Source organism: Panthera tigris, chromosome D4 (assembly GCF_018350195.1).
Source record: "Panthera tigris isolate Pti1 chromosome D4, P.tigris_Pti1_mat1.1, whole genome shotgun sequence".
Classification (NCBI taxonomy): Eukaryota; Metazoa; Chordata; class Mammalia; order Carnivora; family Felidae; genus Panthera; species Panthera tigris.
Window position 1 is genome coordinate 24,051,268 of NC_056672.1, and position 23,988 is coordinate 24,075,255.

Sequence of the window (23,988 nt, forward strand, 5' to 3'; positions counted from 1 at the left end):
CTTGCTATTGTAACTGAACCATTTTAGTAAAACTTACATGTACAACTTATTTTATTGAATGGTAATGCCTTTACATTTTGCAATACACCCTTCTAGCAGCAATGACTTCAAAGAACAAACAAAGGTTCATGCTTTAAAAAGGTAAGTACCAAATCTCCTTTCTACAAAAATGATGGTGATAAATGTGTAACTTGATCATCATGTTCGCCAACTGTCACAGCCAAGAGGAACCGATGCAGATATAACAACTAAACGGAATGTGGTCCTGGATGGGATGCTGGAACACAAAAGTCCACTGGGGAGAAACTGAGGAAATATTAATTAAAGTATGGACTTAAGTTAATAAGGATGTACCAGGATCAGTTCACTAATTGTTAACAAGTGTAGTACACCAACACAAGATGTTAATCCTGGGGGAAAGTGGGTACAAGTTATAAGGAAACTCTGTACTGTCTTCACAACTTTTCTGTAAATCTAAAAACATTCTAAACAAAAGAAGTTTTTGTAGAAAAAAAAAAAAAAGTTTGTCAACGTTTAGCCTCCACCATGGCGGACCAGATTGATACCATTAACCGCAAGAAATCCAGAAGATAATAAATAACAAATCTCCTAAAAGCATCTACGTCATTTTTAAAAAAAAATTTTTAATGTTTATTTGTTTTTGAGAAAGAGAGACAGAGCATGAGTAGGGGGAGGGGCAGAGAGAGAGGGAGACACAGAATTTGAAACAGACTCCAGGCTCTGAGCTGTCAGCATAGAGCCAGATGCAGGGCTCAAACTCACAAACCGTGAGATATGACCTGAGCCGAAGTCTGACACTTAACCGGCTGAGCCACCCAGGCGCCCCGCATCTACATCTTTTAAGAAAACTGTTCAGGGTCTACAATTCATTCATGCAACTGCAGAATGAAAGCATGCAAAGCATGACCCTTCCCTTAGATCAAAAGACTATCTTTCTAAATTGATTCTGTGTATTTTCTTTTTTTAAAAAAAAAATTTTTTTTAACGTTTATTTTTTTTGAGAAAGACAGAGAGACAGGGCATGAGTAGGGGGAGGGTCAGAGAGAGAGGGAGACACAGAATCCGAAACAGGCTCCAGACTCTGAGCTGTCAGCACAGAGCCCGACGCGGGGCTCGAACTCACGGACTGTGAGATCATGACCTGAGCCGAAGTCGGACGCTTAACCGACTGAGCCACCCAGGCACCCCGATTCTGTGTATTTTCACTTCCAAGTTTTCTTGTACAAATGCACATGGTGACGCAACAAGTATTTATGTGTCTCTAGTTAGCAGAAAAGGAACTCTGCAGAGATAAATGAGGCCAGTTTTATATCAGTGTCATCAATGCTTCTAAAAGAAAATCAGTGGAGTTAATTCCAATAATGGTTTGATTTTGTTTTTTTCCATCCACTTCATGCAGAGTAAAGCTTTTGGAACTTCATTTTGTTGAAGGTAAAACATCCAAACTCATTACAAATGTGACTATAAATTCAGTGCAATATAAAACGAAAGCACTTCTAGTAAAAATCTTTTAGTTAAAAATTAAATTTTTACTAAATTAAGAAATGTATGGAGTAGAAATACATGTGGAACTGTCAGTGGTGCATATGACTGCACCCAAACAGGCTTTGATATTCTTACCAACTGAAAGAGAAGCTGTAGCTATCAGAATTTCAAATATATTCACACATATCATTACAGCATCTAAACATTTTTGTGGAGATTACTTTTTTTCGTGGCTTATCATCATTCAAGTTTTGGAAGCATTTGAACCTTTCGAGAACTACTTAACAAATCATCCTATGGTTTTTTTGTAAACCTGTCCCCTAAGTTGGCATTACATTTTGTTCAAAAGCTGCTGGAAAACTTTTATCAAATTAGTCAACAATGGGAGCTATAAAAACTACCTTCAGCTTCTGTAGCTGTTAGAGGTTGGAATTCACTGAAAAATAAGCCTGAAAACAGGAAGGCACTGATGAACTAAACAGATTAAGAGCTCAAATGTTGCACAAATTAAATTCTAAAATTCCATAATTCTGATTTGGAATATCTCCACCTCCTATTTTTACTTGATTAAATTTATACTCTGTACCAAAATAAAATGAAATTGAAAAGGCCTACAATTCTGGAGCATCTCAGTACTGAAAAACATTCCTAAGAATCATAGTAGGAGACAACTCATCTGACAAGTCTTATCTTGTAAAACTTAAGAAATCTGTCAAAGTATTTGTCAAAGAAAGTACTTTGAAAGTACTTTGAAGACAGAAAGCATAGAACTTGTGACCATTGAGGGTGGAAATATTTACATATGCCAGTATTTACACTTCTCCATACTAAAACTAAATACAATTGAGAATATCTGCCATTTATCAGAATTTGCTCTAAGCTTATGGCAGAATTTTCTCTATGACTGTACCTCAGCGCTTAGACAGAGAATGTTTTCTCAGTTAAAAACATGATGACCTTCAAAGAAGCCTCAATGTTGATGTCAATAATTTCAAATTTAATAATCATAAAATGGAACTCTAAAGAAGATCACAAACAATTTTATGGTGCAGAAAAAGCATAAAAGACCACAATGAAGAAAGATATATTCTTCGTGGAAATATGAGAAGTAGAGATGAATAAGTAACTGATTAAAGTGCTGAAGTATTTTCCAAAACTAACTATTCCACTTACACAATTTTTAACAGTCACAAGATTGATCAAAAGATTTTCTTTGCCTTAATGTATATATAATGTGTATATGTTTTAGAAATAACCTTATTTTTAAAACTTTTTGAGTAGAACTATTTCAAGGACCACATATATAATAAAAGCAATTTGTCAGACAGTAAAATACAATTCCAAGAAAGTTAGATAATCTCAAGCATATTAGTTTCTTTCATTTTATTCACAGGAAAATTCTGGGTTTGAGGATCAATTCTCTGACTACTCTACTTCCTACCTCATTTCCTTCAACCTGCTCATATTCTAAGCACTCTTAGGTGCTTACTGTCCTCAAATATTTTTGACAGTGCTCAACATGTAATACATAAATTTTCAACAAAGGAGACAATGTTCAGATCAAATATGTCACTTTGGTTGATTTCACATCATCCCATTCCTTAACCATTTTTTTCAAATTTTAAGACTGAAAAAGGGTTTGGAAACACATGCATCCCTTCCTGGTCAAAGTGTACTTTGATATTGCTCTCTGATCAAATCAAAACCCTTTGTATTTCCTATCTAGAAAGTAAACCCTGGGGCACCTGGGTAGCTCAGCTGGTTGAATGTCCAACTCTTGGTTTCGGCTCAGGTCATGATCTCACAGTTCACGGGAATGAGCCCCACACTGGGCTCTTTGCTGATGGCATGAAGCCTGCTTGGGATTCCTCTCTCTCCCTCTCTCTCTCTGCTGCTCCTCTGCTTGCGTGCTCGCTCTCTCTCTCTCAAAAAAATAAATTTCAAAACAAACAAATAAATAAAAAGCTCTTTCAGAAAGTGAACCCTGCATATCAGTCAAGGCTCTCCCAAAAGTTGCCTCCTCCACGAAGCCTGCCCTGTCTCAACCACAAGAAATCTTCCCCTTCAGATCCCCTGCCACACTTCACCTGAAGCTCTGTGGACTGTTTTCTGTGAATGTTTACCTTCCCTGTTACCCTATCAGCCTCCATATCCCTTGCAGCACCAGAGAGCTGACCTGACACAGATCTTGCATCAACGAATAAAGGAGGCCAGAGCCTAGAGAAGGAGGACTCAGTGGGAGCTGAAGAGGAGAAGAGAATATGGACTTCTGTGCTGGATCTGAGGTTGGCTGAGGAAGTCCATGCTGAGGAGGGAGCAGATGAACCTTGCTGGTCACAGAGTCAGAGATGAGACTAACTAAGGGAAATCGAACTGCCAAGGAAGAAGGGCCAATCCCCTCCTGAACGCTGTGAGAAAGCAGGGCTTTCCAGAAAGCACATCTCAACCCTACAGGCAAGAGCGTACACTGTTACTCTAAACCCACTGCTGCCCTTCATTTATTTTTCCCTTTTCTCATTTTGCATTGTTTCTAACAGGGGACGTGCCCAATATTTACCATATAATACTAGGAAAGAGTCCAAAATTGTCTACTCCAGAAACTGTCTGTCCTGCAGAGGTCTGTCACTAATATCTCTAATAGGCACAGGTGCCTTCGTTGTCCATCCACCTCAGATCCGCCTTTCTGTGTTCTGAGGTTGCTGAAATCAGAACTCCAGCTGAATGGCTGAACTAATGTTGTGAATCCTGACTATATTTTCTCATTAATAAACAAGGATGCATTTGTAACAAACGAACATGTACATTTTGGTTTCAGAATCATGAGTACCACTAAAGAGCACATTTTTTCTCTCCTAAAATTAGCATATTCTGGGATATAAGTGCATCCTACCTGTTCACTCAGCAGCAAACATATTTCTTGAATTTGTATTTAGTATATGTTAAAAACCTACTACTGATTATTCATATAATGCTAAATTATTATTGACATCATGGAAAGATAACTGGTGCCAAAGCTATAGTCACGTTTTCTTGAACAGTTAAATCTTGACCTTATGCCGGTGTATGGATGATATGGGCAAGAAATTTTGTTGTACATCATATACAACCCGCTCTGGCCTTCTTAAAAACCTCTCTCGAGGGTTACTACAGTTTTCTGTGAAAGATCATGTAATTAAATAAGAAAGCTTTTTCTACGGCATCCTTGAACTACCTTAAAACTATTTGTATACATGGCAATGTTTGTTTAGTTACTGTATGAAAAGCATAGCAAAGAATTTTTTAATCTACTTCTTTTAAAGTATCATTGATTTTTACCTACATACCTGCTTACCTAACCATCAAACATAAAGATAAGTCAATAATGGCTTTCCAGTCTCTCTGTTTTACACAAAGAGGTGGATCCAAAATATTAAACTAAAGTTAAATTCGCTGTAGAGGTTTCCTCATAATGTTTTTGAACACATTTCCCTTTTAAAGTCAAATGCTGCTGATAGCATTAATCTGACATTTCAACAGCTAAGACCTTTTGAGAGACCGCTGGTCTCATTCAGTGGTGCCTGGGGCGTGTTTTCCACAAGGGAGAAGCTTCCCAAGATACACTCCACTGCTCATCAACTGTCCATTTCAATGCTTTCCCAGCATCCTGCAGGAAAGTTTAATTACTTTTTCATTTGATTTTCTCAACACCCAAAGGGTGATTTTCTGGAATGTGATTTAAAAAAAAAAAAAAGAAAGCAGCCAAAAATCCTATCAAAATCTGACTTTTTCACATTATACCAGGATCAGTTGTCCTGAAAACAAATCCACTTAGGAGTTTCCAGAGCCGCAGCCCACTAGCAAACAACCTTCAGATTTGCAAACAGGATCTACTGAAGGAATCTGACCTCAGCCCCTCAGGAGAGCCAAGAAAAGAACAACTGGCCTCTTAATTGAGTCATCATCTTAACTCACTGGTTCATCAGATTTAAAAAAAAAAAGAAGGCAATCTCAGTGAGCTATGTATTTACATTTATCTCAGTTTATATTTTTCATCCCAAACCTTTACTCTTCCCTGGTTTGTAGTTCTGGTTCCCTGTGGTATGAGCTGCCCTCTGCTCTCATGTGCATGGAAAACATCCCCTCTGGGCAATACAATTGGCCCAAACGCTACTAAATAAAATGGAAATAGATGTTGAATGGTTGCTTTCAATCCAAGTACTAAAGAAGGGGCTTAATAAAATGACATAAGCAATAAAATTATTATAAAAATTCGTATGAGTGGATAAGGAGAATGCACAAAGCTGTAGTATGTGTTTACCTCCATGGATAGTTTTTGTAGCATTTCCCCAAGACTCATAAAAAAGAGCATTAAAGGGGTGACTGGGTGGCTCAGTCAGTTGAGCGTCTGACTCTTGATTTTGGATCAGATCATGATTTCACAGTTCTTGAGATCAAGCCCTACACCTGGCTCTGTGCTAACAGCACGGAGCCTGCTTGGGATTTTCTCTCTCCCCTCTCAGCCTGTCTCTCTCTCAAAATAAATAAATAAACTTCAAAAAAAGAGCATGAAAAATAATTTCAGTGACCAGCTATTGGCCTGGAGGCCCATGACACAGGTGAAAGCCCCCACACCTGGCCAGACTCCCATGGGCTCATCCAAGCATATGCCCACTCCTACTCTTGACTAGACACTATTTCTCACATGTATTCATAATAATAAAATTGAATGTTCGTGCTTATCCAAGTATCATCATTTCTACAAAGATACTTTAGAACTATCAGGTCTACTTTGCAGAACTTTCAAAATGAACATGGGAAAAGGAGCTAACTGGAATAAAAATTAAGACTGCAAATAATAATAATAATAATAATAATAATAATAATAATAATTTCAAAATGACAACAGCGCTCCAGCCACCTAAAATTCAGGGATCTGACACCAAGAAGAATCCAAAGAAGGGTGAAAGCCAAGAAAGAATAAAAAACAGCCTCTATGACACCCCTGCTCAGTACAGGAATAACCTGCATTCAAACAGAGGTTTGAAAACACAATTCTAATCATTTGCTTTGTGAATCCTCAGCAGATGGAGGTACCCAGGAAGGAAGAACTCACAGTCATGAAGTGTCACCGGGTAGCCTGACAGCTAGAAGAGAAAATGTATATAGGAACTCAGAAAGCCACGCTGAACTACCATCTCCACAAATCCTGGGGATATCACTATACTACAGCCCAGGATGAAACCAGACTTCATGATGATGTCCCTGAGTTAGCAAGGAAATCTTAAATCATTTTGCAGTTATTAAGAGCAATGCATTGTATGTGTCCATGTGTTTACCAAAGACATGTGACAGACTGCTCATTGTACAGTAACAGCCACAAAGTAGAAATTTCCCAAATGGATAAGTAAATCCATTTATTTATGGGATACTCTACACACAGGGATACTCTATAGCAATGAAAATGACAGATGAACAACTCCAAGCTCATGAACGCAATGTAGAGCACAGGAAGGAAGATACGCTGTTTGGGGCCCTGTATGTAAATTAAAACAAAAAACAAAAAACAAAAAAACCCTGGCAGGGGCGCCTGGGTGGCTCAGTCGGTTGGGCGTCCGACTTCAGCTCAGGTCATGATTTCACGGTTTGTGGGTTCGAGCCCCATGTCGGGCTCTGTGCTGACAGCTCAGAGCCTGGAGCCTGCTTCGGATTCTGTGTCTCTTTCTCTCTCTGCCCCTCCCCCGCTTGTGCTCTGTCCCTCTCTGTCTCTCAAAAATAAATAGATGTTAAAAAAAAAAAAAGGCAAAGGATAATGACTGTTCTGGGGCTGAGGACAACAGGGATTGAAAGGGACCACTGGGGACTTTGGAAAAATTGGTAAAATGTTCAGGTTCTTGATCTGGATGCCGATTACGTGAGCATTCCATCTGGGAAGATCAAGGAAGATTAAGCTCTGTGAACTGTTCTGTATGCGTACGTCTTTGAAGAATACATTCACAAAATACACAATATATTCAGTGAAGTATCAATTACTTATCTTCATGGTAAATTCTGTCAGGAACACTTCACAATTCAGATTTCAGACAACCAGGGGCAACACAAGGCATAATTCTGGCATACGCCAAGTTCTTATTTTCTACCTAAATTCAACATTCTCTTTCTGGGTCTTCTCTACCTCTTTATAAGCAACTCCCAAGCAAAAGTGGCTAAATCCCATACTCTCATTTCTCATTTTACTGGCAGGGTTAAAACAATTTTTAAATATTTATTTATTTTGGAGAGAGAGAGAAGGGAGAGGGGAGCGGACGAGTGGGGGAGGAGCAGAAAGAGAGAGGTACACACAGAATCCGATGCAGGCTCCAGGCTCTGAGCTGTCAGCACAGAGCCTATCTCGGGTCCAGAACTCACGAACTGTGAGATCATGACCTGAGCCCAAGTCGGACGCCTAACGGACTGAGCCACCCAGGTGCTCCTCCCTAACAGAGTTTAAAATGTGCACAAATCACCCAGGGACCCTCTTAAAATGCAAGTGCTTCAGCAGGTTCATGGTGGGGCTTCAGAGTCTGCGGTTCTAGAACCACTACCAGGTGTTGCCAGTGCTGCTGGTCTGCACTGCTGAGTAGCAGTGCCTGAGAAAAGGTTTGATTTAAAAGAAGCATCTGCTGGGGTGCCTGGGTGGCTCAGATGGTTAAGCGACCGACTCTTGATTTTCGGCTCAGGGCACAATCTCACAATTTGTGGGTTCAAGCCCCGAATCACGCTCCATGCCAGCAGCCTGCTTGGGATATTCTCTCTCTCTCAAAATAAATAAACTTTAAAAAAGTAAAAAAAAAATAATAACAAAAGCAGTGTCTGTTGAGCTCCTGGGAACTGAAAAATGAGCATGCAACTAGCAGCTTTCTTATGGCTGAATTTTAGGACTTTTATCTGGTGGCACACTTCTGGGATTCCCTATGCCTCTCAAATTGCATCCTTGTTAGGAGCTACCAATTCAGGGACTAAAACTAGTAGTTGGGGACAGTAGAGGAAGAACCTTCCCTACTCTAAGGAACTTCATAATATTTCCCATTATCTTTGGGCTTCTTGGCATAATGACTTTTCCACAGCATCTGCAAGAGGGAAGGAGGGAAAGAAGGCGAAGGAGGAGAAGGAAGACATAAGCAAGCAAGCAGATGGTTTGCCCGGGAAAGGGCAACAGTGTGGAATGCTGGCGTGGCTTGATGCGGCCAAGGCTGCTTCAATCCAAAATGCCTCTTCTCTCTGGTGCTTGGTTCAGACTCACGGATACTGTGATGAAGAGTGGGACTGCAGGGTAAGGATGGAGCGGTAGAGAGGAAGCCCATTTCCCCCCCGGGGGCATCTCAGAGCCAAAAACACATGCAGGGCAAGCCTTTTCTTGGCAGATAGAAAAATAACAGGAACCACAAAAAGCTGTCACAGAAATTTGGTATGTTGTTTTGGACTGTTTAGGCATTTGGAAGGGGTGCGGGAGGCATATAACATATGTACCGGGGTTTTTTCCAGATTCAAGTAAATATCCACAAGTTTTCTGGTATATATTTTATAACCTAGAAGCATTTTTAAAATGGTCTCTGATCTTTTCAAAACTGATTCCCAAGACATCGGGAATCTCAGAAACTGGGAACATCTGAAAAAGTTTCTTAGTGGCTGTGGTTAATTTTATGTGTCAACTTGGTGAGGCTACTGTACTCAAACACTTGGTCATACACGTCTGGATGTTGCTGTGAAGGCTTCACATGCTGTGAACGCATGTTGTAAATGACACTAACATTTAAATCAGTAGGCTCTGAGTAAAGCACATTCCCCTCCATGATGCAGGCAGGCCTCATCCGATTAGCTGAAGACCTTAAGATTAAAGACTGACCTCCCTGGAGGAAGAAGGCATTCTGCCCTTCCCTCTGCCTACAATGACTCTTCCTGGGGTCTCCAGCCTCCTGGTCTACCTCCGCAGACTCTGGACTTGCCAGCCTACACAATCTAAGAACCAATTCCTTAAATAAATTCCTTTCTCTCTCTTATACACACATACACATACACACACACACACACACACACACACACACACACACACACACACTTTATAGTTTCTGTTTCTCTAGGGAACCCTAAATAATATGGTAGTTTAAATCATTGCACTTTGGGGCTAATCACACATAAACAAACATATATCAGCTTCATAGCATATACAAGCTAGCACTGCCTAAAAGAGCTGAATAAGATTATTCAACTTAGTTGAATAAATTGAATTCAGTAAGAACTGAATTATTTTTCAGTTGGCAAATACGAACTTTAAGTGTCATTCGATGGAGTAGGTCACTTTTTAAGGGCTCCAAATGCTCAGCTATATCGTAACATTTTAATTGTCACAGGGCTCATTAGGATTGTAATAACCTGTCTGAAAAAGCTGCAGACTTTTGGGGACTGATGGATTTTTATTGGCCTAAACACAGCTTATTCACTATCATCTATTAGCAGCAAGGCAATGCATTATCCCCTTAGACCAGTACAAAGCCTCTGAATCTGTACACACAGAACCAACCTCCCACTCAGCGCTGGCTTTGTGCCTGGCCCTGCCCCCTCATGAATTTGTACTGAAGACCAGGACTGCTCCACCACAATGCGTGTTCCTATAGCATCAACCAGCTTGTTTCCTAGGTCAACAGGTGAGTGATGCTGAAGTGGAAGCTGTGTTTCCCAGCATATTAAGGCTCTGTGCCCCCAAGTAACAGCCACCAAATGCAAGTCCATTCCCCAAGCTGCAGCGGCAGCTGAGGTAAATACAGGGCCGACACAATACCCACTCGGCCAGGGGCCTTCCTCTTGGCACAGATGGTCCACATGCTTTGTCCTGGTTCTCTCAGAGCTTTGTGCATTTTGTCCTTGTCCCTATAACTCAGCAGCCACAACCAAATACCTCCTCCATCAAGCTACCTTAATCTTCAAAAAAAAAATTAAACTGTAATATCCTATATTTTTGTTTTTTAAAACATGTGCAGGTATTCCTGGGCTGTTGTATTTCCATGTCTATGTCTCTAACATGACTGAGGCTCCTGGGTGGCTCAGTCAGTTAAGCGTCTGACTTCGGCTCAGGTCATGATCTCATGGTTCATGAGTTCAAGCCCCACATTGGGCTCTGTGCTGACAGCTAGGAGCCGGGAGCCTGCTTCAGATTCTGTGTCTCCCTTTCTCTCTGCCCCTCCCCTGCTCACACTCTGTCTATCTCTCTCTCAAAAACAAATAAACATTAAAATTTTTTTTAATCTAACATGGCTTTCTTTTTTTATTGTGCTGGTATCTTATTAGAGTTGTTACTGGGTTTTTTTCCAGTGTTCTGGTTACAAAGGTGTACAATATTGAGTGGTCGGCCCCATCCTATCCTTCTTCATATGTCCTATGTGTTTGCAGAATATTATGTCTTTCTGGAATGCATACACCATGGTAGAGCAGAATGCCGGTACTGTAATTCATTCATTAACATCCCCAAGCTAACCATTTCTGCCAGACTGTGAAGTACATGCTGTGCCAGGGATCCCCAAGGAAGGAAAGAAAAAATATTTTGCATCACAAACACCAACACTGGTTTATAGCATTTCAGTCAGAAAACATGACATATGAACATCCTAAAACATGGATTTTCTAAGCAAATGTCGATGGACTCTCCCAGAATTCTTCCACCCCAGCCCAGAGCAGACTATAACTCTGTTCTACGGAAGCAAGAATTACAAAGTGATCGTGTCACGTCAAGGGATGAAATGGCACAGCCGCCATGCCCCGTAGATGAGCCACAAGTCAGTGGATGTGCCACTAGCTCCCGTGAGCCCTTCCACCTCTGCCAGCAGGTGATACTCTCACCACTGCATTCGGATTTCAAAATGAATAACTCATTTGCACATGTTTGCTTTATATCCAGACATTTAAAAAATATTCCTGGTCAAAAATATTATGACAAAATGGCCACCTGAACATGCTCCATAATTTTATAATTATAAATAATCACAATGGGGTATCGTGGTTGAACATTCTCATAAAATGTCCCAAAACTAATTTAAAAAAAAATTGAAATTGAATAGTGACTGCCCTTGGTGTATGTGTGTGGTGAGAGAGTGCTCTTAGAATGTGTCATTACCTCAAGTGTTTCTGCCTGCTTGCCTAAAAACAGCCAGTATGAGTACATTCAAGGGGCAAAGCTTCACAGACCCTGTATTTGGGATGGCTCAGAAACAAATGACACAAACAGAAATCAAGGCACAGAGCTTTGATAACTCTTCAAATTTCTTATCTGTCTGAAAAAAATTCTTATTTCTTTAACTTTTTTTTATCATGGTAAGAAACATACATGAAATCTACCTTCTTAACAAAATTTTAAGTGGACAATCCTGTACTGCACATTATTGTAGAGCAAATCTCCAGAATGATTTCATCTTGAATGACTGACAGGCTATACCCATCAAACAGCAACTCTCCATTGTCACCTCCCCCCGCCCCTACAACCACCTTCTACTTTCTCCTTCCAAGAGTCTGACTACTGAAGATACTTAAGATATAAGTGGAATCATGCAGTCTTTGTCCTTCTGTGACTAGCTTGTTTCACTTAGTGTAATTCCTCAAGGTTCATGTACGGTGTCCCACATTGTGGGAATTCCTTATTTTTTTAAAGCTAAATGATATTCCATTGTATTATATATTCTTCATCCATTCGTCTGTCAGTGGACACTTAGATTATTTCCACCTCTTGGCTATTGTGAATAATGCTACAATAATCGTGAGAGTGCAGATATCTCTTTAAGATCCTCATTTTAATCAATTCTCTTATATACATACCCAGAAGTGGGACTGCTGGATCATATGCTAGTTCTGGGGTTTTTTTTTTATGTTTATTTATTTATTTTGAGAGAGAGGATGAGTGTGCATGCGTGTTGGGGAGGGACAGAAAGGGGGGGGGGAGGGAGAGAGAGAGAGAGAGAGAGAGAGAGAGAAAGAAAGAGAGAGAATCCCAGTGCCGTCAGCACAGAGCCTGACATGGGGCTTGATCTCATAACCATGAGATCATGACCTGAGTGGAAATCAAGAGTTGGACATTTAACTAACTGGGCCAACCAGGCACCCCATATGGTAGTTCTATTTTTAATTTTTTGAGAAACCTCCATGTTATTTTCCATAGTGGCTACACCATTTTATATTCCCACCAACAGTGTACCAGGGTTCCATTTCTCCACATCCTCACTAGGATTTGTTATTCTGGTTTTTTGATAATAGCCATCCTAACAGCTGTGAGACAGTATCTCATTGTGGTTTTGATTTGCATTTCCCTGATGATTAGTGATGTTGAGCATCTTTTCATCTGTGAAAAATTTTCTGTCTGAAGGACAAAGTATTCCAACAGTAAAAGATAATACCACTGCAGTACCTCTTATACTCAAATTCCTTTATTTTTAATCAGAAGTCATTCCATTCTGATTGACTTTGTTACAAGTCTTAAAAATTATACGCTTAAAAACTGTGACATGCCTTAAATGTTGTTCTAGCTTCAAATGAAGAGAAAGACATTAGGGTAAAAGGGGTTCTGGACATCCCAATGCATTCAGAACTCAGCCCTCCTCCCCCAAGGACGCACCTATCAGGGCAGCAAAACCTGGAGGCAGAAAATATCATACAAGCAACATCTGTTAAGCCTGAACAAGGTGACTCCGAAAAGTACAACAATATCCAGAAGAAAAAAAAACAGTGGTAGAGAGAGACTATCTTTGGGTCAAAGAATACTGCCCACAAACTTGGGAAGTGGAAGCAGCAGCCCAAGTCCTAATTTAGGGTACCGTGCAATCACATGCTCACATCAACATGGATCCTCAAAGCAAAACTATGCCTGACACTTGAACTTACCAGGGTACCTTCTCAGGTAGGAAACAGAGGATGTGCAAACTAGAAATGGTAGCTTTCCCAACTCTATGCTTTGACCTTCAGAGTCTGAAAAATTGGAATTTCCACTTCAAATCTGAATTTTTCACCATCTTTTATAAGCTGGCATCATTCACAGCACTGAGCCTACATCCAGCATGACAGTTCAGAGAGGCTGGTTTTGGGCCCGGACTCTTCTCCACCAGCTCAGTGTTACTCATCTGGCCCCAGACCCCTGAGTTTGTGACCCCCACCTCCATGACATCAGTCACAACCCACAGGATGGTAAGAGAAGGGAACCTGGAGGTCATCTGACAGGTGCCTAGAGTCCCTCAATGGAACTGTAACACCATCATAGGAGCTAGAAGGATACGACTTCTGTATCGAAGACAGGAAGAAACTCTGAATTTTAGTTTACCTGTTTGATTTCTGACCACCAGTAAGAGCTGAACTCAGACCATCCACCCATGATTCTTCCCATTCTATAACCTCACTGATGCTATCACCTCTGGATAGAGACAAACTGGCCAAGAAACTCTGATTTCTAACAGGATACTATTTAAAAAATTTTTTTTAATGTTTATTTATTTTTGAGAGAGACAGAGACAGAGACAGAGCTTGAGCAGGGGAGGGGCAGAGAGAGAGGGAGACACAGAATCGGAACCAGGCTGCAGGCTCTGAGCTGTCAACACAGAGCCTGACGTGGGGCTCAAACCCACAGACCCTGAGATCATGACCTGAGCCGAAGTTGGACGCCCAACCAACTGAGCCACCCAGGCGCCCCTGACAGGGTACTATTTTAAAACACCCAGTATCTAGCCCAGTCCCAGGCACATGTGGATATAAAAACATGTTATAGGAAGGAAGGAAGGAAGGAAGGAAGGATGGGCGGAAGGAAGGAAGGAAGGAAGGAAGGAAGGAAGGAAGGAAGGAAGGAAGGAAGGAAGGAGAAGGAAGGGAGGAAGAGAGGGAGGAAGGATGGACAGACATAGAAAAAGGTAAGTTTCTTCTGTTGGATAAATGACAAGATTGGGAACCATTCAAGATGAACTTCTTCAACAGTATTATGCCCTCAAGTTAGAAGATGGACAAGACTGGGGTGCCTGGGTGGCTTAGTCAGTTAAGCATCTGACAGGCTCAGGTCATGATCTCACAGTTTGTGAGTTCAAGCCCCACGTCGGGCTCTTTGCGGACAGCTCAGAGCCTGGAGCCTGCTTCGGATTCTGTGTCTCCCTCTCTCTCTGCCCCTCCCCCACTTGCAGTCCCTCTCTCTCTCTCTCTCTCTCTCTCAAAAATAAACATTTAAAAAAATTAAAAAAAGAGAGACAAGATTGATAAGCAATGATAAATAAACATTTCCAATCCTACATTGTTCTTGAGAATTTCAAGTCTTTTTTAGAACAGTGTATCTCACACTTGATTAACATGCAGACCTTACTTAAAAATATCTCCTATGAGTTCCAGGGTTGACGTAAATATTGTTTATACCATGTTGCTTAACCAGGAACAAACATAAACCATATATAAACTTCCTATACTTATAGCTCCAAAACACTTAGAAGACAAACATGCATTTACAGAATCAATGAAGTCAGAATTAGCAACATTCATCTAATCTGACAGGGGATACACTTCCGTCTGAAACTAAATCACCATAGCCAGCATCAATATGGTAGCACAGCTTGCACGTGGCTCTTTGGAACACACTGATACAACCAAAACCCCACTCTCCCATCACTTTCTACTGAGACCACAGACAATCCAACAGTTTGGACAGTCCATGAGTGAACTGTCATGCTGGATGTAGGCTCAGTGCTGTGAGTGATGCCAGCTTATAAAAGATGGTGAAAAATTCAGATTTGAAGTGGAAATTCCAATTTTTCAGACTCTGAAGGTCAAAGCACAGAGTTGGGAAAGCTACCATTTCTAGTTTGCACATCCTCTGTTTCCTACCTGAGAAGGTACCCTGGTAAATTCAAGTGTCAGGCATAGGTTTGCTTTGTGTTGTCAGCCACTTGACATGAACATGTCACCATGCACTGTTCTGCCTATGAATGCAGTGCTGGGGATGCCACACAATCTTAATCACAAAGGCAGGCTTTGAAACAGAGCGGCCAAATCTCTGACGTAGGAATCATCCAGGTGATTCCAAACGTGTGCAAATCAGTTTGTGTTATATTTCATCCAAATGAAAACAAAAACCTTTAGGATTCTAAGACTCCCAGGTACACATGGAAAGACCTCAAAGGGTCTGATTTCAGAAACACTCTTGACATGAAACGTCCACAGCGTAGGGTATGTGCCAAGAGGTATTTTTTCAGATTATACCTCATCCCAGGTCCTTCAGGTATCAGAAACTCCTATGTATTTAAGGTGGGACAATAAGCTCTTTGAAGGTCAGGGTCAAGCCTACAAAGTCTCTCTAGTGTGCCTAGGACACTGGCAGGCACACTGAGTGAATGAGAGAAAGAATTACAGAAACATGTTTGAGTTACTGCATCTGTCTATCTTTTTATAAGACATACAAACTAAGTCCTTAAAGGTCACAATTCACTATTCTCCTTTTATAACTGCTCTGACAAAAGCAATTATAATTTGGAAAATCCTGGATATTTACAAGTTGAAGCAATGGAATTTTTTTGAGGAACTAACTCCAAGAAAATCATGTGTCATACATATATTCCCCCATTACAACTTCCCTGTAGAAAGCAGTGTTTACTTTCCATTTTACAACCTGATAGAAGACTAATGTCATCAAACAGAAGCAGCCTGAATGCCCACGATAAAGAATCTCTTCCTGCTTCTTCCTTCCAACTACACACTGCAGTCAGGAGCTGCCTCAGCTTTAACAAGTTACACATGAACCAAGAATGTGTCCTGCATACACCATCTTAGGAGGAAAAAACCCAGGCATTTGAATGCCCATGGCGCTCCGATCTCTCCCATACCTACAGGGTCCCGTTTCTGCTGTCAGCCTCCAAACCTCCATTGGAGGCAGGTCAGTGCAATGGCGCTACTTCCATTTTTCAAATGAAATAATTGTGTAACCCGGGTGGAAATGAAGAAACAGGTAAAGATTTATTTTTTTTTTCTTTTTTCTTTATTTTTGAGAGAGAGAGAGAGAGAGAGAGAGAGAGAGAGAGAGAAAGTGCACGCAGGGGAGGGGCAAAGTGGAGGTGACAGAGGATGTGAAGTGGGCTCCACACGAACTGCAGAGCCCAATGCAGGGATCCAACTCACAAACCGTGAGATCATGACCTAAGCCAAAGTCGGACACTTAACTGACTGAGCCACCCAGGTGCCCCCAGAGACAGGTAAAGATATCTATATGTACAGTGATAGCAGTAGTATGACCCTGAATCTGAACAGTGATTTGGGAGAGGAGTAAATCAAAATTTCAGGTTAAAAGACAAGCTAAGAGAACAGTCTATGGTTCTTGGAGTGCAGTCTTCCCAAGGACACCCCATTTTAAGCCTTTTTCTTTATGCCCACCTCATAAGGGCGGGATAAATCATCTCTTATCAAAACCTGAGAATAAAGACCTGAACAATCAGTGAGATCTCACAATCTGAGCAGGCCACTTAACCACATGGCCAGAACAGATAGTCTTCCAAGGACAGGAAGGCCAGAATACATTTCTGGGGCCAGGAGACCTAAATGAAATTATCACCTTGAGATGAAATTCAAATATCAAAACCAGAAGGGACCATCATCAAGTAGAGTCCATAAAAGCCAAGCCACCAGCAGACCCCTACAAAGCCCAGGAGCAAGTCTCGGAAGGTTCGAGGCTGAGCTGCGGTTTTCTTAACAGACACATTTCTCCCGCTCAGCAGCAGGGAAATGACACACTGAATTACAACAGAAGATGTATTAAAGAGGAGAAAACAAAAAGCAAAAGACCAGCAACAGTTAGAAAATAAATATACATATAAACACCCCACTTCTGAACCCAGAAAAGGCAGAGAATTCTGGAAAGCCTGTGGCTACTACACTGATAGATCCCAAAGCCAGCCCCAGAAGTAAATATCAGACACAGGCAAAATCACCCTTAATCCTTTTCCAGGACTGGGATCCAACCCACTGTCATGTCTCAAGGCTAGAACAAATCTTTATCTCCCCGATGAGCACCAGATATATTCCTGGCCACATGAGTAGAAAACATATACTTATCTACAAACACACAGTCCAAAGCACCAAGATACCCACATTTTGGAGATACTCAAGAGCTAAAATTAGATTGAGCAAAGCTGACTTGCCTCTCCCGTCTCAAGGTGGCTCATGGCCTCTTCAGTGGAAAGAGAGGGGAAACTGAGGCACTATCCAATCTGTCCATCTATCTATTGATCTCTGTCTTTCCTCTCCCCTCACCTGTACCCTCTCTTGCTCCAAGTCTCCAGCCCTCTGAGTTTTTCTTTCTCTGCCTTTATCTCTCTTCTGCCTCCCCATCTTGTGATCTTGTACCAGACCATGGAAAGGAAGGGGCTGCATGAAACAACCATGCTATTTTAAAAGAAGACAACCACGGAGAGCCTGGGTGGCTCAGTCCATTAGGCATCTGACTTCAGCTCAGGTCATGATCTCACGGTTTATGAGTTTGAGCCCTGTATCAGGCTCTGTGCTGACAGCTTAGAGCCTGGAGCCTGCCTCAGGTTCTGTATCTCCCTCTCTCGGCCCCTCCCCAGCTGTGCGTGCATTCTCATTCTCTCTCTCTCTCTCTCTCTCTCTCTCTCTCAAAAATAAATAAATAAATAAATAAATATATATATATATATATATATATATATATATATATATAAATGCATGCATGCAACCAGACTGGAAAGGGCTAACGTGGAACGCAAGAAGGGGAAATGTAAAAGAAACCCTGAGCAGTAGAGAAACTATACTTCAGCCTACTTGTAGCTACATGTTTTTAAAATGTCCTGCTTAAATGGGATTGGTGTTCAGCCATGGATCTTTCTCTCAATTTCCATAATCATCCCTACAGTTATATGGAGATGCTAAAGTACACTGTTTTTTGTTTTTTTTAACGTTTATTTATTTTTGACACAGAGAGAGACAGAGCATGAATGGGGGAGGGTCAGAGAGAGAGGGAGACACAGAATCCAAAACAGGCTCCAGGCTCTAGGCTCTGAGCAGTCAGCACAGAGCCCGATGCGGGGCTCGAACTCACATACCGCGAGATCGTGACCTGAGCCGAAGTCGGACGCTTAACCGACTGAGCCACCCAGGCGCCCCTAAAGTACACTGTTTTTGACACCCCATACACAACTCACAGGTTGGTAGTTTCAGTTCTTCTCAATTAAATTTATTCTTTCTAAATTGTCAATATAAAAGTCTCCCCTTCAACACCGTGTGTGTAGAAAGGTCACAAACCATAAGAAACCACACAGGACTGATTTGGGTGCCTGAACAAATGGCATCCTTGTCCTGCCTAGTGGGTCACCAATCACACTAACACCTGTTACCTTACAAGCACCACCTTGGGTCTGTCCCTGATCTGGCCATTGTAGTACCTGTGCCCATGCACAAATCCATTGTGGTTTTGGTGGCAGCTGGATCCTCATGTTTCTGTTTGTGAAAACATGGGGCTCTAAACTGATTTATCAATGTGAAATCAAATCACAACACAATTCGCAGCAAATGGAGTTAAGGAAGCTCTGAAAAGCTTCAGCTCCAACTAGAGGAAAGAGTTCTGCCATCCCCCCAGCCCTGGTCAAATGCTCAATGCACCCACAGGCACATGCATGTAGACACACACACACACACACACACACACACACACACACACACACACCCCCTATTTCTCTCTTTCTTTGCTGATCTTAGAACACCATAAACAACTCACACCAGAGTATTAAAAAAAAAAGGAAGGAATCAACAAAACAAATGAAGAAAGTGCACATAACATGAACTGCATTCTCAATATATGAACCAAGGAATCAAAGAACAGAGGTTTATTCCATTCGTTTTTGCAAACATTTAGTGAGCACATTTATTACGTACTAGGTACAAAACTCTATTTCATAACACACCTGGCACAAGAAATTGGCCAGGCTAGGTTATTACAAGCCTGTTCTCTATCTCTCACCCAACCTTCTCTTCCCACTTCGTGGAGTTTTCTTGGCCCTGTACAATCTTCCCTTCCTGAATTCTCTTATATAACCACGTGGCCATGCCCATTCTGGTTTCACCTGCTGGCTGACCTAATTCCAGTTCTCTAGGAAGTGGTGATGGCCATCCTGACCCTGAAGACCATTTACAGCTGCCCAGTTCAGGTTAACAGGTCACTTGACTACTCTGGACAGTCCCCTTTAATCTGCTAAGTAAAAACCAATTTGTGAGTGTGCTGACACACATCCCAGAGACCATTTTCATCCTTTCAGACAGTGCAACATTATTTCTTCTCTAAGATCACAATTACTGACGACTGGGGAGTTTAACCCAAACTTGCTTAATATTTTACACTAGGAGCTTAAATGGTCTTACAAATGGGAAACTCTGTCAACACTACCACATTGTGCCTTTAAAGGAGCCCAACATTCTTACATCTATATGTGTTCTTCTCAAACTAGGCATGAAAACCCCTTGGATAAGCATGGGATAAAGCCACCAGGCAAAATGGCACATCCTCCTACAAAAACAATGTTCCCACTGTAGGAAAATATAGTATTTTATATTAAAATAAGCCCTAATGTATTATGGGGGAAAATGAACAAATACATGACCTTTCTTATTGCTTCTTTATTTTTGAGAGAGAAAGAGAAAGCACGTGCAGGCACTAACTGGGGACAGGGACAGAGAGGGAGAGAGACAGAAACAATCTTAAGCAAGCTCCACACTCAGTGCAGAGCCCAATGACGGGCTTGATCCCATGATCCTGGGACCATGACCTGAGCCAAAATCAAGAGTCAGATGCTCTGACCACCCAGGCACCACCCAGGCACCCCCATGACCTTTTTAAATATAAAAACTCAAGACTTCAAAGAAAGTTCCTGGTTATAGTAGTCTGTTGGACTGTCCTCTATGTATGGAATTTCTTGCAAAAAAACCCTCTCACCTTTAAATGTTATTTCATGAATTTTTTGAGAAATGTTTCACCTGCACTATAAATTTCCTGAAGTCATGAACTACACTACATACTTCTCTTTGTCCCCAGGGACCTAGAACAGTACCTAAAACAGTGCCTGGCACAAAATAAGCACTCAATAATGTTTGCAGAATTAATTTGGCTGAAATAATGCTGATGGCATTATCAATAACAAAAGAGTGTTATCACATTTGGATGAGAGGAACGGAAGGTGAACAGCTGTATGAGGAAAGTGGAATGGAAGCAATTCAATTTACCAAAAACAGTTAATGGCTGCCATGGTAACAATCAGATACAGCAGCTCAGTTTAGTTCTTTTCCACTTGAACAAGTACAGGAAGACAAATATTGTACTTGTTAATCTCCAATCAGAAGGGGGTGGGGCTTAAAACAAGTCTACTGGTGACACTGGTGCCCATAAAATTTAATAACCTTTGAAGAGTTTGGAAATGATAATAACAATATCACCAATATTAAATCCTGGTTTGTATACTGACTCTAAGAAGATCAATCTAAATCACTTAATGGTTAAGTGTCATATATTTGCTGCTGAGAGTTCACAACTGTGAAAAGTAGATCCGCGTGTGGATATAAAGCATGGCATGGGTTCACCTTTCCTTATTCCTAAAATTGTTACTTTTCATTAGGCAGACCTAAACCAAGTTACAGATAAGAGATAACGCAAAGAATACTGTTTATAGCAATGTTTACATTTTTCTACTTTCCTGATAGAGCCATTGCATTTTAACTCATTTGTAAATAACAGAAAAATGGGTATCACACCCACTTTCTCTACACATCTGTCTCATACTGCACTGAGTCACTCTCCATGCCTCACTTTCCAAACTGGAGGGAGGAGCTGGGCAAAGGAGGAAGTGGAACCCAGGTCTCCAGGTCTGCAGGTGCACGCTGTGAATGAGTGAGCCAGACCACTGTCCCCTCCCAGGGCTACTTGCTTCTCTGAGTCTTAAGTCTAAGATATGTGAATTGCCAGTCAGAATTACACCTTTCAGTTATTAATAATGACAGAGCTCCATAAGCTTTCAACCAAAAATCCAAACAGAGAGCAGAAATACACTTTTTACAGCATTCACGTGTTTGTAGTGCCAGAGGAAGAAGTGAAACTGGCAGCTCAAGACATACCATGGCAGGAAAGCAGGGACACATGCAAATTACTCTTGCATAAAACCTGAGTATCTTTCTTTCCCTGACCTGCCCCTGCAGGCATTCCCTTAACCCCTAAGAAGTAAGTTAGTAACTTGATATTATTTCTGTCGGAGCCATAGGAGTAGAGAATTAATTGTATGATTTTATCATTTGATTCCATTGTATAAAACCAGTTTTTCAGTTCAACAATATCTGGGATCAAGTCCCTGCTCTTTTATTAACTAGTCAAGTCCCTTAATGTCTTACAGGTCTAAATTTCTGAGTCTTTAAGTTTCTCCAACAATCAGAAATAAGAAAACCCACTTCCCAGGGTTGTTGCAACAATTAAATGAACGAACTGTGTAAAATGGCTAGAACATAGTACGCATCAATGAATATGCGAATCCAGGAATATAAATGCCCAACATGTTTGATCTTCTATGTAGTTGTAAGAAAACAACAAATACAAAAACTACTCGTAGAGTATGCGGATCGCAGCGACGCTCCGGGGTGCAGCCTGGAGGCCTTGGTAAAAAGTGCGATTAAATGTAGAGAGCGCTCCCAAACCCTTGCCTGGGAAGAAACTCTGGACCCTGCGGAATTCACTGTGACCCAGGTAATTAACAAAGTGCCCTGTGCAGGGCTCAGAAATGAGCAAGCAAAACTTTCTCCCCAAACCCGAACTCTGAACGCACTCCCGTTCTTCAACTCTAGGGGGTCTCGACTTGAAAAAGTTAAGAGTCCGTGGACCCGGAATACAGGAAACACCATCCTCACCTTCGGTCCTCCAACCCACACACGCACCTGGGGATGAACTTGGCCTCTTCCCCGAGTCGCGCCTGGAAGTCCTGCCAAGCCTGGACCGGGCTCGCGCGACCCCAGGGTGCCGCCAGCGTCTCCGCAGCGTCCTCGTCGCCCTCGTCCTCCTCGCCGTCCTCGCGGTCGGGCTCCACCTGGCCCGCGGTGGACGCGGGCTCCCGAGGCCCCCAGCCCCGGTGCCGCCCCCCGCGGCGGGCCCCGCGGAAGCCGCGCGCGAATTCCTGGAAGGTGATGGCGCCGTCCCGGTCGGCGTCTAGACGCTGGAACACGGCCTCGGCGTCTGCCGGCCGCACTCGCAGCTCCGCGCACAGCGCGCCGAACTCCTCGCGCTCTAGGCGCCCCGAGCGGTTCGCGTCGCAGGCAGCGAAGACGGAGCGCAAGCGGGCCAGCTCCTCCTGGTCCCCGTCCGCTTCCATCCCGCCCGGCGGGGACAGCCCAGACAGCTCCGGGGCGCGACGGGGCGCGCTGCCCGCCGGGGCTGAGGTGACGGCAGGAACTCCGGGGCCACCTGCTGCCGCCGGGAACCGCGGAGAGTCGGGCTCGTCCGGCTGGTTCGGCCACTTGCAGGAATGTCCGGACGGGGCGAGGCTCCTGGGCGGGCTGGGGGCGGCGCGCTTCGACGCTGGTCCCACGCGCTGCCCCTACCGGCCCAGGAGCAGTGTTAAGTGCGCCCCCCCAACTCTGCGCACCGCGCAGCCCCGCCCGCCCGCCCGCAACTGAGCGCCGGGGAGCGGCGGCCCTCACTTTCCGGGCCGGCCGGCTCCGCCCAGCCAGGTAGGAGGAGCGCACGGCTCCGGTTCCCACGCCTCCGGAACCCGCTCTGCTTTCCGCGCCAAGCTCCAGTCGGCGGAACCTGGGTTGGGGGGGCTCTTTGGTTTAGGGGCCCGGCCGGAACCCTGGCACTAGAGTCCCCAGGCCCTTCCGCGTAAACACTGCTCAGTAAAGCCAAGAGCTGGCAGAGGTGTGCAAAGCTAATCGGACAAAAAGAGAAAAGGAAGATAGGTGTAGGATTCCAAGTTGGTGAACGTTATGTGTATTTTTATTCTCTTGTAATTCCGGAAAATTGGTAAACTTCTGCATATACAAGTTTTTTGACAAAGTAAACTAGACGATTTACAGAAGACCCCGTTCTCTGATTTTACCAGCTTTCCTTAACCCAGGTCCTTCCAACATTAAGGTACAACTGGTTAATACACACTAGAAATCACATAGATCTTCCAGATACCCACATCCAAATAATTTTTTCTCAGTCCTTGTTTCCTCAACCTGAGAAAAAAGTAAAAACCGGGGCGTCTAGATGGCTCAGTCGGTTATGCATCCAACTTCTGCTCAGGTCCTTATCTCACCCTCAGTGACTTCAAGCCTGTGTGGGGCTCAGTGCTGATAGCTCAGAGCCTGGAGCCTGCTTCAGATCCTGTGACACACCCCCCCCCCCCACCTCTCTGTCCCTCCCCTGCTAATGCTCTCTTTCTCTCTCTCTCAAAAAAAAAAAAAAGAAAAAAAGAAAAAAAAAGATTTAATAACCCAAATACTTTG

At 42.7% G+C, this 23,988-nt stretch overlaps 1 protein-coding gene across 3 annotated transcripts in view; it reads right to left on the bottom strand.

Moving 5' to 3' along the window:
• RASEF (RAS and EF-hand domain containing) overlaps nt 1-22,868 on the bottom strand; it is an 82,142-nt gene extending 59,274 nt beyond the window's left edge. For all 3 annotated transcript variants that reach the window (XM_042964743.1, XM_042964742.1, XM_015539985.2), the window contains exon 1: nt 22,438-22,868. In XM_042964743.1, the coding sequence (XP_042820677.1) occupies nt 22,438-22,868 (431 nt within the window). The remainder of the gene's footprint in view (nt 1-22,437) is intronic.
• Nucleotides 22,869-23,988: the final 1,120 nt, after the last annotated feature.